General features: G+C 51.9%; 1 protein-coding gene across 3 annotated transcripts; it reads left to right on the top strand.

Annotated features, from left to right (window-relative positions):
• The first annotated feature begins 5,737 nt into the window (after positions 1–5,737).
• MARCHF2 (membrane associated ring-CH-type finger 2) lies at positions 5,738–17,323 on the top strand. 3 transcript variants are annotated; one of them, XM_077745703.1, is made up of 6 exons: positions 5,738–5,853; positions 6,353–6,534; positions 9,192–9,419; positions 12,618–12,813; positions 14,114–14,323; positions 16,728–17,323. In XM_077745703.1, the coding sequence occupies exons 2-6, from the start codon at positions 6,488–6,490 to the stop codon at positions 16,884–16,886; spliced, it is 840 nt and encodes a 279-aa protein (XP_077601829.1). In that variant the 5' UTR covers positions 5,738–5,853; positions 6,353–6,487; the 3' UTR covers positions 16,887–17,323. The 3 variants fall into 3 exon arrangements, with proteins under 3 accessions (XP_077601829.1, XP_077601830.1, XP_077601831.1); XM_077745704.1 differs by lacking the exon at positions 6,353–6,534; XM_077745705.1 differs by lacking the exon at positions 14,114–14,323.
• Positions 17,324–18,550: the final 1,227 nt, after the last annotated feature.

Here is an 18,550-nt window from a genome sequence, read left to right as displayed (position 1 = left end):
CCCCCCCCCCCCCCCCCAAGCTCCCACCATCTATCTACTCTCTGTGGACGGGACTCCTCTGGGGACCTGGGGACCTGTGAGCGGGATCCTACAGTATTTTCATGTTTGGCTTATTTCATCGAGCATAAGGTCTTCAAGGTTTGTCCACATGATAGCAGGTGTTAGAATTTCCTTTTGGATAAAAGGCTGAGGAAGAGCACATCATATGACAGTCTCCTTCCTGTTTGTCCGTTCATCCGCCAGCAGACACCGGGATTGCTTCCACTTGGCCATTGCGGGTGTCCCTGCCATGAACGTGGATGTACAGATCCGTGTTTAGGTCCTGGTCTCCATCCTTTTAGGTACATACCCAGAAATGCAACTGCTTGGGTCATATGGTAATTCTGTGTTTTAAGTTTTTGAGGAACTGTACCAACCTAAATAAATTATGGCATGTAAAAGACAAGAACATTCTATGAAACGGGAGTCTTTGACATGTCATAGTATTCATAATGACCTTAGGAGGTGGGCATAGCTTACTAGCCCTGATTTATTTTTTTATTTTTCATTTATTTTTAAATTTTTTAATGTTTTATTTATTTCTGAGAGAGAGAGACACAGCGTGAGCAGGGGAGGGTCAGAGAGAGAGGGAGACACAGAATCTGAAGCAGGCTCCAGGCTCTGAGCTGTCAGCACAGAGCCCGACACGGGGCTCGAACCCACGAAGCGTGAGATCATGACCTGAGCCGAAGTTGGACGCTTAACCGACTGAGCCACCCAGGCGCCCCCTTACTAGTCCTGATTTATAGATGAGGGACTTGCTTTTGTCATTTGTATTGTGGTCTTCTCTGTCTGAATTTTGCTGATGACATCCTTCTGATCTCTCCCTCTTTGCTTTTTATTTATTTATTTTTTTAAATTTTTTTTAATTTATTTCTGAGAGAGAGAGAGCGTGAACAGGGGAGGGTCAGAGAGAGAGGGAGTCACAGACTGAAACAGGCTCCAGGCTCTGAGCTGGCAGCACAGAGCCCGATGCGGGGCTCGAACCCACGAACCGCGAGATCATGACCTAAGCGAAAGTCGGACGCTTAACCGACTAGGCCACCCAGGCGCCCCCCCTCTTTGCTTTTTAAAATTTTGAGATAAAGTCCATGTAACCTAAAACTCTCTAAGTATTTAAAAATGGACATCCAGTGGTTTTGAGTACATGGGCAAGGTTGTGCAAACATCATCACACTCTAAATCGGAATTGTTTTCACCACTCCGAAAAGAAACCCATGTACCCATGAAGCAGTTTCTCCCCATTCCCCCTTCCATCCCCGGTCCCTGGCAACCACCCATCTGCTTTTTGTCTCTAGGACCTATGGTGTCATTTAACATTTCCCTTTGCCCCCTGCATTTCTTGTAAATTAATATATCTGGAGGTTGATCAGATTTAGGATGGAGTGCTTTGGAGGTGATGTGCGGACGCACTAGGAGGCAGATGATGTCAGAGTGTGTCTCATTTGTGGCATGTGTCTCATCTGTAGCTGTTGCAAAGTGTCACCTGGATTCACAATCCATTAAGGTTACAGAACAGTGATATTCAAAATCTAGCCTTCCTCACTTATTTCTAGAATACATCTGTAGAGAGAAGTTTCCCTTTGTCTGTGTGGTTACCCTGGGGTACAAATTGTACAGCCCAGCATAAATACTTGATTCTTTGCTTGTCCACTTTGGAATTTCATAAATTTTGAGATTTTGAGTTGGCTCCCAACCTTCAGTGACTGATTCAGTTTTTTGGGTTTAATTTTATTTTATTATTTTATTTTATTTTTAGTTAAGATGCATGGACTTAGCTCCTTTGTTGGGGACATGCTTTCAACCAGTGTGCCCAATAGGAGTAGAATTGAGTAGGAGGTATGTATCTGGGACTGAGTCTTGGCCAATGTATCTAGGAGTTAAGTTATACATGGGGTGGAAAAATGAGTAGATGCACCGGGGATCATGTGACATAGGTTTCTCAGTCAGAGGAGGAAGTTAGAAACATGTAAAATGTCTGGGATAAAGTTTGGTGTTAGATTAGAATTAGAGGTATTGTATGTACTCATGGTTTTAAAGATGGATGGATGGATAATAGGTAGATAAGTGTCTATATATAGATACATACACACATGTGTATTACAATGAGAAAAGTAAGAATTGATACAACAGTAGCAGTGAACACACCCAGCAACTAGGTCTTGGTTTTTAAATGTTATTTCCTGGGGCGCCTGGGTGGCTCAGTTGATTAAGTGTCCAACTTTGGCTCAGGTCATGATCTCACAGTCCGTGGGTTTGAGCCCTACGTTGCGCTGACAGCTCAAAGCCTGTGAGCCTGTGCTGACAGCTCAGAGCCTGGAGCCTGCTTCCAATTCTGTGTCTCCTCCTCTCTCTGCCTCTCCCTCACTCTCACTCTGTCTCTCAAAAATAAATAAATGTAAAAAAAAAAAATTTTAATGTCGTTCCCCATTGAAACCAGGGCTCCTTGGAGAAACGGTTGCTTCCAGAGCTGGGGAAGGTAAAAATAACAAGAAAAAGTCACCTTGGAACATTTTGTTGAGCCAGTATGTAAGGAAGTGCACAAAGATGGAGGTAGAAAAATTATGAGGCAACCGTAATCTGATTTTTAAAAAGGCTAACACCTTCATGCCACTCCCTTCCTCCTGCCTTGATTGAGGAGGTGATGCCTGCAATGGCAGCAGCCCATCTCACTACCATGAGAAAAAGACGCAAAGACCCTCAGAGTCGCTGACCCTACTATCATCATTTGACCAAGCTAGTGCCAGCAGCCATCCTCCTCCAGAATTCTTGGAAGTAAAAATGAAACCTTCTGTGTCTAAAGTAACAACAACATTAAAAAAAAAAAAAATTGGTGTGTCATCAATGGAAAATAAATCTAGTGGCTGATATTTTGTTGAAGAGCCAGATATTTAGTTAATTTCAAAGTCTCTCCCCCCCCCCCCATAAAAGCACTATTGACAAGTGCAACCTACTATCTCAGGCTGGAGACCTGGCAGACACCAGTTGAAACAGGCCAGCATCATCAGTAATGGAGGAAATCAACATTCTATGAGGACACTTTACCACTTCTGCTGTTCTTGTTCCCAGTGCATTAAGCATGACAAAACATTAGACAAATGCAAATTGAGGAACTTACTACAAATTAACTAGCTCATACTCTCTGAAAGTATCAAGGTCGTGAAAGACAAAAAGATTGAAGAATTGTTACAGAATGAAGGATACTGGAATTAGAAAAATACAGTGTATGAGATGGAATGGATGCTGGAGCTTTAAAGGACTTTATTGGAGGGGCGCCTGGGTGGCTCAGTCAGTTAAGCATCCGACTCCTGGTTTTGGCTAAGGTCATGATCCCAGGGTCATGGGATCGAGCCCTGTGTTGGGCTCTGCATTGAGCATGGAGCTTGATTAAGGTTATCTTCCCCCCTTCCTCTCATAAACATACAAACAAAGGACTTTATTGGAATCTTTGGGATTTGGGACTTACATGGTACTATTGGATCAGTATTAATTTCCTGATTTTGAAGGTGGTACTGTGTTTATGTGGAAGAGTGTGCTTATGCTTAAGAAATATACAGTGAAGGGGTGCCTGGCTGGCTCAGTCCATAGAGCATGAGACTCTCAATGTTGTGGTCACGAGTTTAAGCCCCACATTGGTGTAGAGATTACTAAAAATAAACAAACAAACAAACAAGGAAAAGAAAATATTTTTAAAAATAAAGATTCAGAAATGTTAACAACTGGGGAATCTGGGCAAGTAAGTATTTGTAGGAGCTCTGTAACTTTTACTTCTTCAACTTTTACGTAAATTTAACTTTTTTTTTAACAGTAAACTCTGTGCCCAATGGAGGGCTTGAACTCACAACCCCAAGGTCAAGAGCCACATGCCCTACAGACTAAGCCAGCAAGGTGCCCTCCCCAACACTATTTTAAGATAAGAATTTTTAAAACCCTAGTGAATGCATTTATACATTTGACGTGTTTTGATCTACTGCAATCATTACCTTTATTGCAGGGCAAATAATCCTATTTGTGGCCAGTGAGAGCTTCTTAGCTGGGTCCCATTGACACTACCTCACTAGGTAATGGCTTCGTTAATGCCTGTGGGTTCTGGTATACCAGAATGCACCAGGTTCATCTTGTACATTTCCTGCCCCAGACCCAGAGTCAGATATTTGCCTTAGGCTCCCTGGTGCATTCAACTAGAAATGTTATTTAGAGACCATGATCTGAGCTTAAAGGAGTGCTTACTGCAACAAAGTCAGCCTTTGTTTCAGACCTTTTCAATGGACAGAGCTAGGACATGTATTTCTTTAATGTTATTTATTGATTTTGAGAGAGAGAGAGAACGTAAGCAGGGGTGGGGCAGAGAGAGAGCATCCCAAGCAGACTCTAGGCAATCAGTGCAGAGCTCCACTCAGGGCTCGATCTCACGAACTGTGAGATCATGAGCTGAGCTATAATCGAGAGCTGGGCACTCAACCGCCCAAGGAAATGTTTGCTTTTTATGTAGATAAAATACATCACAACACTCCCAATTCAAATTCAAGACTACAGGATTTTTAGTAACGTAAGCAACTTTATATTCCCTACCTCCTTCACTCCCTCTGAAAATCCCAGTCCTTGCCATCAGTGTAAGTACTCCTTTGCTTTTGCTTTATCCCATAATAAATATGCAACAAGCTCAGAGTAACAATTGCAACATCCCCATCAACAATATGGTAGTGGTATGTAGCGTCAAGCTGTCCTGGTTACAGTCAGTAGGAGTTCATCTCTGTTGTTTTGTACCAACTGGATACAGAGGTTCCTTCGTTTTATTTTTGTTTTTAGGGCTATCTGTATGCTTCAAATTTTGTTTTATAATTACATAAAATATTTACATGGCCGTAAAACCAAATATACAAAACAAGGTATATTTTTAAGAGTCTAACTTGTATCTCGGTCCCCTTCCTCCTACCTCTTCCGTCTAGCCTTTTAAACAACGTTATGATTTATCTTTTCACTTTTGAAAAATAAAGCTGGTACAACTCAACTGCATGTAACCGAGTTAATCGAACTGGCCTGTGTATTCCATAAAGACAGAGCAGGAGGGGAAGGAAGTACTGAGGCAATTCTCCATCTTACCTCAGCTCTTTGCATGTACTTGAACTCTGCCTGGGGTTCTTCTTCCCTCTTTTCTCCTAGTTCACCTGTACTTTATTTTAATTTTCAGTGCAGTTGCTTCTTTTTCAAGGAAATATTTTTGGGCTTTCCAAATTATTCCATGATATGCCCCCCCAACTTGCCATAATTTATTACTTTTGTAATTGATAATTGACTACTCAATTGGTTGTTCAATTCCCTGGATTAAGGTCCGTGAAGGCAACAGTATTTGTCTTACTCAACCTTGTGTCCCCAGCGCCAAGGACAGTGCCTGGCACATAACAGGCCCTCTTACTGATGTTTATTGCATCCAGTGAATGAACCTATCGCATGAGTGAATGAATAAGTGAATGACGAGTAAATGACCTTGGCTGCAGGCTCTTCCACAGCCCACTAACTTCTCCGGGCTGTTTTCCCGCCGTGAAGTGTGATCATACAGTTCCTCGTTTTCTCTCCCAGGATTAGTGAGAAGCATAAGGGAGGTGATGAACACTTACAAATCCCTTTGCTATGAGCCACGTTCGTGTCTGTAATGATTTTATTTATTAACTAGCACTGGTCGACGNGGGCGGTGTCCGGACGCAGGTGCCGGCCCGAGCGAAGCTTGCGGCGCTGAGGGGACCGGCCGGGCCGGGACCCGGGCCGGGGCTAACGAAGGGGCCTGCGCGGCCGCCCGGCCCGGCCGCGGATCAGGTAGGCACGGGCGGGCGTGTGGGACCGGGTGGGGGCGCGGGTCTGCGAGCTGGCCCCGGGTCCGAGGCCCGAGCCTGGCTCCCGAGCGGGAAGATCAGGCTCAGACTCTCGGCCTCAGCCTTCCGTGGAACGAGGGGATCGCAGTTCCCGTCTCGAGGTCGGCCTCAGGTCCCCGGGGCCCGGCACACAGTAGGTGCCTCTCCGCGTCTTGGTTTCCCCGTCTGTGAAATCGGGTCATCCCAGCGCCAACCTAATGGGGGCTTGTTAGGAGAATTTAGAAGGTGGTGGATGAGGAAAAGAGCCCTGCACACAGTAGGCGGTCGCTAAGTGCCTTCCCTAACCTCCTTCTCCGTGGGGCTCTGCCTGGAAAATAGTAAATATTTTTGTAATGACCCAGACCCTGTATACAAAGGACTTGCTAGCAGAGTGCCTGGCTGTTAGTGGGTTGCTCAAAACAGGGGAGTCAGAATTTATATGATTAGCTCGTTTAATCCTCTAGGGACCATAAGAGGTGGAAGTACTAGGAATGTTCCCTGTTATACGGATGAAGAAACTGAGGCTCAGAGAAGGCAAGCCTTTTCCCTGGGGGCCATACAGCAAATGAGGGCAGAGCTGGGAGTAAACCTGGCCTCGGATGCAGGGCCACGCAAGGCCTGAAGGACACACAGCAGCCTCTCTGTGGTGAGTGAAGAGGACCGGGTGCATTTCACAGGCTCCACATCCCTCCTAAAAATAACAGCGTCTCCTGAGCCCTTACCGTGTGCCAGCCTCTGACTGCCTTGTCTCACCCAGCCCTCTAACGACAGCCCAGTAGGCTGATGGCAGTGATCCTAAGAGCTCATATGTATTTACTGACTTCTTAATTATGGGTGCAGGACCTGGGTATCATTATGACCCCCATTTTACAGATGAGAAAACTGAGGCCCAGAGAGAGAAGCAGTTTGCCCAAGTTGACACCGTAGGGAGTTAGGGCCCTCTGATTACTCTTCCTCTAGTTTCTTGCCTTCAGGAAAAGAAGGCTGGGCAGGTTGGAGTCCCCCAGCGCCACCGCAGATGAACCTAGAGGTTTTGCTAGAGGAATTGAGCCTGGTGGCTCCTTCTAAAGATGTCTCTCCGCAGATATAGTCCACCAGCTCCTTCAACTTACTTGACGGAAGAGAAGGATGAGGCCCAGAGAGGCAAAGCAGCTCATCCCAGGACACACAGCATCAGTGACAGGGTCAAGACTTAAAAGAATCCAGGTCTTTTGAGTCCCAGACCCGCTTACTGGATTAAATTCGAATCTTGGTACTTTCCCTTCTTTAGCTGTGTGACCTTGGGCAACTAGCTGCCCCTCTCTGAGCCTCATCTCCTTACTTGTCAGATGGGGGGTAAAGATTAGACTCAGGCTGTGTGTTTGTTGGGAAGACTCAGCAAAATATATCCTCCCCCGCCCCCCCGCGGCGCTGGGCCAAGTTCACTTGAGACACGGCTCACGCTCCCAGCCCAGCAGCCCCAGAGCCGAGTCGAGCCTTGAGTTTGGCCCCTTCCAAGCTCAGGCCTCTGTGTTTGCACGGACCTCTGAGCCTCTAACCACCTCTGATTCCCATCATGGGCGCTGGCGGGCCAGGGTACAGGGGGGTCAAGAGGGCTGGTTCTCTGCACCGCTTGGGGACTGAGAAATTAACACGGCAGCTTTGTGCCAGACCCGAGACAGGCTCTGGGGATGGCAGAGTGCATGTCCGACAGGCATCCCCCTTCCCAGAACTCACTGAGGGACGGAAGGCAGACGTGGGTACACAGGTGGATGAAGAAATGAGAACCCTTCAGAGAGGGCCACATTCCACGAGTGCGACAATGTGGACGCCGGTGGCCCTCTGGCCAGGGAGTTTGGGGGAGGCCTCTCCGGGGAGGTGGCCTTTGAAGGGGACACTTAACAGCAACTGTTTGGAGTTCAGTGAGCTCTTCAGTACCCCGTGTGTGGTAGGCCCTCCACGAGCCATACCCGCTGTCGGCATCTGGGAACTTAACGTCTGGGAGCCGTGCTGGTCCTCGTGGTGCTAGTTACTTGCAGGACTGTTAAGGCCGATGCTTGGAGGGGCCGGAAGGACGGACTCCCCACTGCATGCATTCTCCCGGAGCGCCCGCAGGCTCCCCGTTGACCTCTGAGCTGGAGGTTGTGGTCGTAGGCAGGGGGATGGACGGGAGCACACACAACATGACCGGCCGCCGCCCTGAGGATGTTATCTCCGTCACCCAGCCTTCCTCCTGCTCCTCCTGCTTGGGGGCTGATACTTGCTTATCTGGCCTCCAGCCGCCCAGAAAGGCTAGGTGGGCGAGGAGGGCTTCTGGCCCAGCTCTTCGGAGGGTGTTGACGCGTTGGCAGATGGCCTGGATGCAAAAGTTCGTCAATCACTTCCGATCTGCCCCCCTTCTCTGCCGGGTCTCAGATTGGGCCTGCGGCGGGGGGTGGTGAGAGCCGCCCAGGGGGTGCCTCAGTGTTCCTCGCGTCCCCGGGCCATGGCTCCTGGAGACAGAGGCTGAGGATAAGGCAAGTTCAGCACGGGGACCGTAGCACCAGGGCTCCTGCATTGCCTGTTACTTCCAGGAAATTCTCAAGGGAAACACACCAAGTCTCGCTAGCTCCTGGGGTGGGGCTGGAGGTTCCCAAGGGTTCCTTCCAGTGGGGCAGACAGTGGGGCATACTGCCAAAGCCGACTACCCAGAGCGGACTTCAGATTGCCCGCCGACTTCAGATTGCCCGGCGCTTGTCCTGGAGGACACAGGCGTGGCTCGGGGCAGCTGTCCTGGTGGGAACGGAGGCCATAGCCCTCCCCAGCCTGGGGCCCTTTTCCTGACAGCCTGAGGCATCAAGGAGGTACCATGTGGTGTGCCTTCGTGACCTCTTGGGCCAGGTTTCCAGCTCCGTCCTGCCCAACTCAAAGGCAGGCTCACGTGCTCTGAGCCGAGCCCCAGAAATCCAGTCCACGGAGGGCAAGCGTGTATGTGGTTGGCGGGCATGGGTCCCGCCAGAGGAGGCACCTCACAGTCACTGAAGGCCTGCTGTGTGGTGGCACCTGGGAGGTGCTGTTACCATGTCTAGAGGGGTCATTGGCCTTGAGGGCTGGACCCGTGACTTTTCTCAGGAGAGTTAGAGATAATATAACCAAGCGCCTACTGTGCGCCAGGCCTGGGGTGAGGTGCACGTGGCATCTCCTTGAATCCTCCTAGCCTCCCCACCCCCACAGAGCCCCGTTTTACAGACTGGGCAACTAAGGCTCAGAGAGCTGGACTCAAACCCCGCTCGGTGTTTGGCTTGAAAACGTTTCCCTTAACCTCCATGCCGGGCCTCTCCCCAGGCTCCTGGGACCATGGGCCTCGGGCCCTGAGGACGCAGGGCTCCCTGTGGCCATGACGACTGGTGATTGCTGTCACCTCCCTGGCTCCCTGTGCGACTGCTCCGGCAGCCCTGCCTTCTCCAAGGTCGTGGAGGCCACTGGCCTCGGGCCACCTCAGTATGTGGCGCAGGTGACTTCAAGGGACGGCCGGCTCCTCTCGACCGTGATCCGAGCCTTGGACACGTCAAGGTGAGTGGTGACTGAGCAGAGCAGGTGTCTTTGCCCAGGCCAAGCGGTATCCTCCCAGCCCAGGGGGGTCAGAGTCATCTGGAGGGACCGGGTGGGCAAATAGACCAGAGAGTGGGGCCCCGATCATCATCGCCACGTGGAAACAGAGGCCCAGGCGTGTTTCTTCGGGAAAAGCGGAAATTCCAGATTGTCAGCTGAAGTCTGCAGATGAGACGTTGGCAAGGAGCGCGTTTTGGAGTGGCGTTAAGCGGAAGTGGTCACGGGGCAGGCCGGGCTCAAATCCTGCCTGGCAGCATCTCTCCCTCTGGGACCCGGGACCTGTCACTCCACCCTCCTCTCTCTGAGATGGGGACACCTTCCCCGTTGCGTTGTTCTGAGAGTCCGTTGCCATGGTTCATTCACATGAAGCGTCTGCCTTTGGGTTTGCCACCGCGTAGGTACTCGAGAAAAGGATTTAAGACCTGGGGCCGGCTTTCCAGACCCGCGGGTGAGCTGACCCTGCCTGCTTTGCCAATTCGCCATCATTTCCAAGGAAGAGCGTTTGAAGTGAACCCCATGTAAATTCAAATCCATTTAATTAATTTATTCATTTATTTTAATTTTTTCAACGTTTTATNGGAGGGAGGGGCAGAGAGAGGGCGAGAGAGAATCCCAAGCAGGCTCCGCACTGTCAGTGTGGGGCGGACTTGGGGCTTGATCTCAGGATCCGTGAGATAACGACCTGAGCCGAAATCAAGAGTCGGATGCTTAACCGACTGAGTCACTTGGGTGCCCCTCTAGTTTTTTTTTTTTGTGGTAAAATATACATAACATAAAAGATGCCATTGTAATAATTTTTATTACTTTTTAAACTCTTTTTTGTTGTTTTGATTTTAGAGAGAGAGAGAGAGTGAGTGAGCAGGCGAGAAGGGGAGGGGCCAGGGGAAGAGAGAGAATCCCCAAGCAGGCTCCATGCTCAGTGTAGAGCCTGTTGCAGGTCTTGGTCCCACGACCCTTGGATCATGACCTGAGCTGAAATCAAGAGTTGGACACTCCACTGAGTGAGCTATCCAGGTGCCCAGCCTTGAAACACTTTAGAAAAAAATGTGTTTTTTTTTAATGTTTATTTATTTTTGAGAGAGAGACAGAGTGTGAGCAGGGGAGAGGCAGAGAGAGGGAGACAGAGAATCTTAAGCAGCTCCAGGCTCTGTCAGCACAGAGCCCAGCATGGGGCTGGCTCGAACTCACGACCCTGAGATCAAGAGTCACGCGCACGCTCCACTGACTGAGCCACCTAGGGGCCCCTCCCCTTTGATTTTCGATATAGCTCAGCCCAAGCCTGTCCGGGCTGAAGACCAGGGCAGAGCCACCTTCCCAGGGAGGAGGCTGCCGTTTGTCTAAAGGGCTTTTATCGTCCTGAGCCTTTGGCCCTCTGCCCACCAGTCTGTGAGCAGGCCCAGGCCCTTCTCGAAGCTTCCCAGAGCCTTTCCGCAGCCCTTCCTCCCGGCCTTCCCCTGCAGTCTCTTCCACGTGGCTTCTGCCTGCTTCCCCGCTCATTCTCTCCCTTCTCTTGCTCTTGGCGTGTGCTCTCCCCTCGTCCCTTCCCTCCTCATGCGTGTCGTTTGTGTGCTTTTCTTGCCACAGTTTCATGAGCAAGGCCCATTTCTCTTGCTCGGCCGTTTGGAACAAGCAGCGTAGCCTAGCCGCTCAGGGTATACGGGCCGTGGAGCAAGGCGTCCTGAGTTCAAACCCCTGCTTCACAGGCTGCCAGCTGTGTGAGTTCGCCCCTTGGTGCCTCAGTTTCCCCATCTGTGAAAGGAGGGCACAGATCGCACCTTCCTCACGGGCTCCCTGTGAGACCAGCAGCTTGGCCACGTGCCGTGCTTGGACCACCTCACAGTCCGTAACGAACACTCAGTGATACGTCGGGTCTCCTTTTTGTTCTGTTCTCTCCAAACTGGCTCTTCCGAAATAGGGTTCCGCGGGACAGACCCCCCCCCCGCCCCCCTCAACTGACGTGGCTCTTCCTCGATGCTCTAGTCCCTTCCACTTCCTGGAGTTCGTCTCCGGAGCAGGGATTCCTTTTCCTGTTAACTCTGGGCGAGGGGGGTACAGGGTCAGGGGGGAGGCGGCCACAGCCCAGCGGGCACAAGATTGGCGAAAAAGAAGCCATGAGGGTCCCCGCTCAGGGTTTTGGCCTCAAAGCGGCCAGGCTTGGCCCCACAGTGGGAGATGCCAAGGAGAGGAGAGAAAACAGTCTCTGAGGGGAGCCTGCTGTTGTCTGGCCGTCCTGCTCCGCCCCCTTCGCGTGTTCCTGCAGCCCTGTCTCTCTCTCTCTCGGCAGAAATGTCTGGAAAACAATGACTCATGTGCTGGACAACCTTTGCGCACCCCCCCCAGGCCACACCCCCAGTCCTGAGCTGCCCCAGGAAGGCCCCGGGATCCCCAGAGCCCAGGCTGGGGCCAAGACTTCCCCGAAGTGACGGCCCGTGGACACACATTACGTTATATTACGTCTGTCTGCCGGGCCTAGTGCGCAGGGGCAGGGAAGCCACTCTCCCTGGATGCACCGGCCTTCAGGTGTGGCTAGATCCAGGGCCTCTGATGGCGTCTTTGAGAGGACAGGGCCTCTCCTGTCGCCTGGCTCTGCTTCCCTCGGCTTGGCATCATTCACACGCTCCACATGGAAACCAGATTGCTGCCAGCCGCAGATCAGCCTTGCCGCCTATGGTGCGGAATTTAGGGGCGGGGAAAAAAAAAAAGAATTTCAGGAATTAATTCGCAGTGACTCTGAGTGCCTCCCTCATGCCGTTCCCTGAATCAGTCCCAACGACCAGGGGTGTGTGGTGTTCTCCCCGGTCAGGCCTGAGGTCATCGAGGCTGTTGTCAGCTCCGTTTTAGTCCTGAAGGACCGAGAGGCCAGAGCGGGTTGGTCGCTCAGGACAATTAGGAGAGTCCTGGAGGCAGAAGGAGGCTGCATGGGCAGGAACAAGACGTGCTCATGTGGCGCCTAAAAATGTGCCGTGGGAACCCTGGGGAGGGAGCACGTCCCTATACCTCGGGGAATCCAGGAAAGCTTCACAAAGGGAAGGCGTTTGGAGCTGGGCGTTGAGGGGTGAGTAGGAGTTTGCCAAGTGGCAGTGCGGAGCTTGTGGTCCAGCGGGTAGTGAAGCCGGCGTGGGCAGGAAGCTCTTGCTCACGTGCCTCATCTCTGTCTAGTGATGGTCCCTTCTGCCGGATCTGTCACGAGGGAGCGAACGGGGAGAGCTTGCTCTCCCCCTGCGGCTGCACCGGCACGCTGGGCGCCGTGCACAAGAGCTGTCTGGAGAAGTGGCTTTCCTCGTCCAACACCAGCTACTGCGAGCTGTGCCATACGGAGTTTGCGGTGGAGAAGCGGCCCCGGCCCCTCACAGAGGTATGCTTGCCAGCCTGAGGTTGGCGTGGCCAGAGGGAAGGCAGGCAGGCAGGGGGCCACAGGAGGGAACTGCCCGGGATGATACTTCTCCATTTCTTGCCCCCACGGTGGATTCAGCTGATGTGGGTGGGGAACCAGGCCTGAGGTGCCAGACTTGACAGACCCTGTGATGACCACCCCCCCTTCTCATTTGGTCACCCCTGGGGCTGAAACCTGAAGAATGAGGAGCCAGCAAAGCCAAGGGACCCAGCCTGGGGAAGGGCAGTCCTGGCAGAGGGCGCAGCAGGTGCAAAGGCCCTGAGGCCAGGACGAGTTCGGTGTTCGTGAGGAAGCCTGGGTGGCTGGAGTGAAGCCAGTTCCAGGAGGAGGAGAGTGAGCTGGAAGGAGGTGGTGACAGCCACTCCGGGCTTAGTGGGCTGTGGCCAGGAGCTTAGACTTTAGCACGAGTGTCATGGGTCAGGATGGAGAGAAGCACTGTCAGGTGTGGTGGCTGTTACCGGTACTCCCCAGAGTACCACTGGATGCACGGACGCCCTCTGGGCCTGGCTTGGAAGCGGGCAGCAGAGTGGTGCAGAGTGATGTCTCTGGGCTCCTGTGAAAGCCCCTGGCTCCACCCGGGAGCTGGGCTCTTAGGAGAACGCTAGTGGGAGAGGCAGTCCCCGCCTGCCCCCTGCCCCATTGCTCTTGTGCTCCAGCCACATGGGCCTCCTCCTGGCTGTGCCTCGTCCGGGCCACATGCTCCCACATCAGGGCCTCTGCATTAGTTGTTCTGCACCCTGGGGCCCCGCCTCCCCCACTCTTGACGCGGCTGCTCTGCTCATTCGGTTCAGCTCACTGTCGCTTCCTCAGCAAGGTCATCCCCTCCCTGACCATCTACCCCATTTCATAGCTCCCGCACCGGCCCAGAAGCTCTGGGCAGGTGCGGACCTTTCTGTTCCCTCCACCAGAATCACCATGAGCGAAGCCCATTTCTCTTGCCCCTTTGTCTGGGGCAGGCAGTGTAGCATAGCGGCCAAGGGCACGCAGGACTCCCTGGCATCCAGTTCTGGCTTCATGGATGACTAGTGGTGTGAGTTTGTACAGATGAGGCAGGCCCCTGTGCCCTCAGTTTCCCCGTCTGTACAGTGTATGCAGGCTCAATAAGTATATGGAGGAAGGAAAGGGCAGAGGGAGGCGCCAGGTAGGAGGCTGGTCCCGCAGGGCCCACCAATCAAGACGGTCCTGCGCCCCATCCCCAGGCCGGGGCTAGCGGGGGCACCACATGTAGCCTGCCTCAGCAGCTCCTCCCCCCACCCCGCAGTGGCTGAAGGACCCGGGGCCGCGGACAGAGAAGCGGACGCTGTGCTGTGACATGGTTTGCTTCCTGTTCATCACGCCACTGGCTGCCATCTCGGGCTGGCTGTGCCTGCGCGGGGCCCAGGACCACCTCCGGCTCCACAGCCGGCTCGAGGCCGTGGGGCTCATCGCACTCACCATTGCCCTGTTCACCATCTACGTCCTCTGGACGCTGGTGAGTGGCTGCCAGCCGGAGCGCAGGCATCGGGGGTCTCAGGCTCAGAGCAGTCAGGCCAGGGGTGCGGTCAGCGGCTCGGGGGCCTCCCTGCCTGCCCCTGCCCCTGCCCGGGCGGGAGCGATTCCCAGTATCTCATGGAGCTCCAGAATCCGAGCCCTGCCAAGGTCCAGGGAAGCCACGAGTCGGGTGAGAGCCTCCACTCCAAGGAGATGAGGGCACCTGATCGGCTGCATTGGGTACCAGCCCCACCACCCATGAGCCCAACAGGACCGGCTGGGGTAGGGAAGGGGGAGGCCGGGAGGGTGAGAGGAAGAGCAGGCGAGTGAGAGAGACAGATAGACAGAACAGGCTTCTGAGAGCCGTTAGGACCCTCGCTCAGAAGAGGATCCCGGTCTCCCCTTAGGTATGACCACTGGCGTCTGGCTGTGGGCGTTCCTTCCACAAACAGTATTTTCCAAGGCATTTTTTTTTTTAATACAAATAGTACGAAACCGTAGGTATTGCTTTGTAGTCTGCTTGTTTTCAGTTTGCTAACGTCCTTTAAAAAAAGGCAGCCACCAACAGGGATTCATGGTCTGGATGTACCGTATTTATTAAACTAATCCCTTTTGATGGACACTGGGATTTTTTCCAATCTGTTTTTTTTCCCTTCCTTCCTTCCTTCTGTCCTTCCATCTTTTTTTTTTTTTTNAGTGTGGCCTTGGGCACCTCGTGTGCAGACGCTTCCCAGAAATTGCTTGATCAAAGACTATGAATCATTGACACTGACTTAAAAAGTTTTTATAGATTTTGTATTTATTTATTAGGGCAGCTTTAGCTTCACAGCAAAATTGAGCAGGAGATCCAGAGAGTTCTCGTATATCCTCACACCCACCAACCGTCTCCCTTGCTGTCAATATGGCACCAGAGAGGCCATTTGATACAAGAGATGAACCTTTTTTTTTTTTCCCCAACCCTAACTCAAGAGATGAACCTTTGTTGACACATCATTTTCATTCAAAGCTCACAGATTACATTAGACTTCACATTTAGAGCTGCACATTCTATGGGGTTTGGACAGAGGTGTAGTGAGTGCATCTATCATTATCGTGTATATAGAGAGTCATCATATACAGCAGTCATATACGTCATGCGTATGTACAGAGTAGTCATATACCTCATAGCGTATGTGCAGACTAGTCATATACGTCATGCGTATGTGCAGAGTAGTTATATACGTCATAGCGTATGTGCAGACTAGTCATATACGTCACGGCGTATGTGCACAGTAGTCATATACGGCACGCGTATGTGCACAGTATTCATATACGTCATATCATATGTGCAGACTAGTCATATACGTCATGGCATATGTGCACAGTAGTCATATATGTCATGGTGTATGTGCGAACTAGTCATATACATCATGGCGTATGTGCACGCTAGTCATATACGTCATAGCATATGTGCAGACTAGTCATATACATCATGGCGTATGTGCACAGTAGTCATATACGTCATGGTGTATGTGCAGACTAGTCATATACGTCATGGCGTATGTGCAGACTAGTCATATACGTCATAGCGTATGTGCGCAGTAGTCATATATGTCATGGCGTACGTGCACAGTAGTCATATACGTCATGGCGTACGTGCGGACTAGTCATATACGTCGTGGCATATGTGCAGTTATATACGTTATAGCGTATGTATAGAGTAGTCATATATGGTAGTTGTACACGTTACAGTGTATGTACAGAGTAGTTTCACTGCTCTAAAAATCCTCTGTGCCCCGCCTGTTCATCCCTCCCTTCCCTCAATCCTGGCACCCCTGATCCTTCCACTGTCTCCATAGATTCTTCTTTCCTGAATATCGTAGAGTTGGAATCCTACAGCGTGTAGCCCTTCGGACTGGTTCCTTTCACTTAGTAATATGCATTTAAGGTTCTTCCATGTCTTTTCATGGCTAGAGGGATCATTTCTTTTTAGCGCTGAATAATATTCCCTTGTCTGGATGCCCCCCCAGTTTATATGTTCATTCATTTACTGAAGGATGTCTTGATAGCTTCCAAGTTTTGGCAACTATGTGACCCACTGACATTTAATCCCTTCCGAGAGACTGTACCACTTGGGTTCCATCCTGAGAGAAACAGAAAGGGAGCTCCTTGCTCCCTGCTGCAGACCCCTGCACTTTTGCAGGGTCCGGAATGCCGGTGAGGAATTCTCCCAGGAGAGCAAATGGGTGTATGTACACAGTCTTTTTGAGAAATATATGGACACTGTCCCTGCTTCTGAAAGCAGGAGCCTAGTCCTGGTTTGGGCCAAAGCAGGTGCCCCAGGGGCTCAGTCTTTCTCCCTTGGGGGTGGAGAGCAGCCCACTGGCATTCCCAAACCCTCCCCCCCACCCGCCACTGCCCTGTAGGTCTCCTTCCGCTACCACTGTCAGCTGTACTCCGAGTGGAGAAGGACCAACCAGAAAGTTCGCCTGAAGATCCGGGACGCAGACGGCTCCGAGGGCTCCCCGCACTCCTCACTGGCAGCTGGACTCCTGAAGAAGGTGGCAGAGGAGACCCCTGTGTGAAGGCCGGGCCAGCAGGGCCAGAGGCAGCTGGTGACGCCCTGGTATCTGAAGGACGAAACTGCCCGACCCTTCCTGCACGGCCAGAATGCTTTTTAGGCCAGGAGCCACCAAGCGGAGCTGGTTCTGTGATCCCACACGAAGATGTTTTCCAGTTGTTTTGCACACCGTTGTACCCGGGGACAGATGGGCGTGGGCCCGGGCTTTGGACAGAGCAGGCACCCTGATCTTGTTCTGAGGTCCACCCGGCCCCTTGGGGGCTGGCAGCTGCGGCCACGGGCGCACCAGGGTGCCCGTGGGGCTGGAAGGTTCCGCAAGCTTCTTGCGCTTCTCTGCACCGGCAGGCTCGCTTTCCTGGCACCCTTGACTTTATAAAGTTGCACTGCATTTCCAAAACCCACCCTGAAAGAATAAAAGCAGCCCTTGCTGGACAAAATGGACTTGTCAGTTACGTTTCTGAACTGAGGCCCGACAGGGAGGCGCTTGGGACCCGAGGGGAGTCAGGGACCACAAGGAGGTTCGAAAGAATAAAACAAAACCCTCAGCTGCTTTTGAGGGATCTGTTGCACAACACTGGAAGAAGCCAAGCCTGGGTATTCCAGTGAAGAGCAGGGAGTGGAATTATATAATAAACTACCTAAAATACATAGATGTAAGAGGAAAAGTTTCCTCTTACTTTGCATGCAGAGTGGACCACGCATCTTACAGATAAGATCCAGGCTCAGAGCAGGGAAGCCTCTGTCTGAGAGCCCCCCTATTCCAGCTCTAGGAAGTAGAGTTAGGATTGACACCCCCCCCCAGTCTGTATGCCCCCCAATCCCCTGCTGAGCTTTCTACTTCCTATTTCCTGGAAGACTCAGGAAAGGAAGCAGAATATGGTCACTCTCGTAACAGCATCTACTTCTTAAGCTCTTTCTGAGCCGCGTACATTTGAGGGTTCTTTGCATTGGGTCACATTTATTCCTCAGCGCAGATCTGAAAGGTGGGATCTGGGGTTCCCTTAATTAATCCCATTTGCAGATAAGCACATGGAGGTGGGGTTTTTCACCCAAGGTCACACATCCCTGATGGGCCTAGCACAGAGTCTGGTAGGTTCTATTGTTTTCTTCATGAATGCCTGTCTGGGGTATGGCTCACCCAGAGACGAAGTAAAAGCCTTTCTGCCTTAGATGAACAGCACGGGGAAGCTAGCCTGGCCATGGGGCAAAGGTCTGGAGGCTGGCACCAGGGTGCCACCTGTGGGAGGAGCCCAATGGCAGATAAGCTGTGCTTGGAGCCCTGTGATTGAGGGGCAGAGGGGCCAGATAGAGGCAGCCGGAAAGGTGAGCGTGGCTCTGTAGGCTTCCGGTGGCCTGTAGAACAGATCATACCCCAGTCTCTCAGCTCGGCCAGCGCCCAGGGCCCTCTGCAGTTTTTTACTCTACAGGCCAGGCACCTTCCTCTCTCTGGGCAACTTTGGAGAGTGCTACCCCTGGAGATAGTGCAGAGGCCCCAGGATGTGCCATTACGAAAAGAGAAAGACGTTTCCTTTGCAAATCTCTTCAAACACCTTTTTTTTTTTTAATTTACTTTTTTATTTTGAGAGCGAGAGGGAGAAGGGGAGGGAGAGAGAGAGAATTCCAAGCAGGCTCTGCACCATCAGCACGGAGCCCTGTGCTGGGCTTGAA

This window comes from Crocuta crocuta, unplaced genomic scaffold (genome assembly GCF_008692635.1).
Source record: "Crocuta crocuta isolate KB4526 unplaced genomic scaffold, BGI_CrCroc_1.0 scaffold650, whole genome shotgun sequence".
Lineage (NCBI taxonomy): Eukaryota > Metazoa > Chordata > Mammalia > Carnivora > Hyaenidae > Crocuta > Crocuta crocuta.
Note: the sequence above shows the minus strand (reverse complement) of the source record. Positions and strands in the feature narration are given on the sequence as shown.

Bases quoted from the DNA above. Each gene is read 5' to 3' on its own strand.
- MARCHF2 (XM_077745703.1), top strand. From the start codon at position 6,488: ATGCAGGGCCACGCAAGGCCTGAAGGACACACAGCAGCCTCTCTGTG. The intron at 9,420-12,617 runs GTGAGTGGTGAC...ATCTCTGTCTAG, and splicing joins CGAGCCTTGGACACGTCAAG to TGATGGTCCCTTCTGCCGGA. The intron at 14,324-16,727 runs GTGAGTGGCTGC...ACTGCCCTGTAG, and splicing joins TCTACGTCCTCTGGACGCTG to GTCTCCTTCCGCTACCACTG.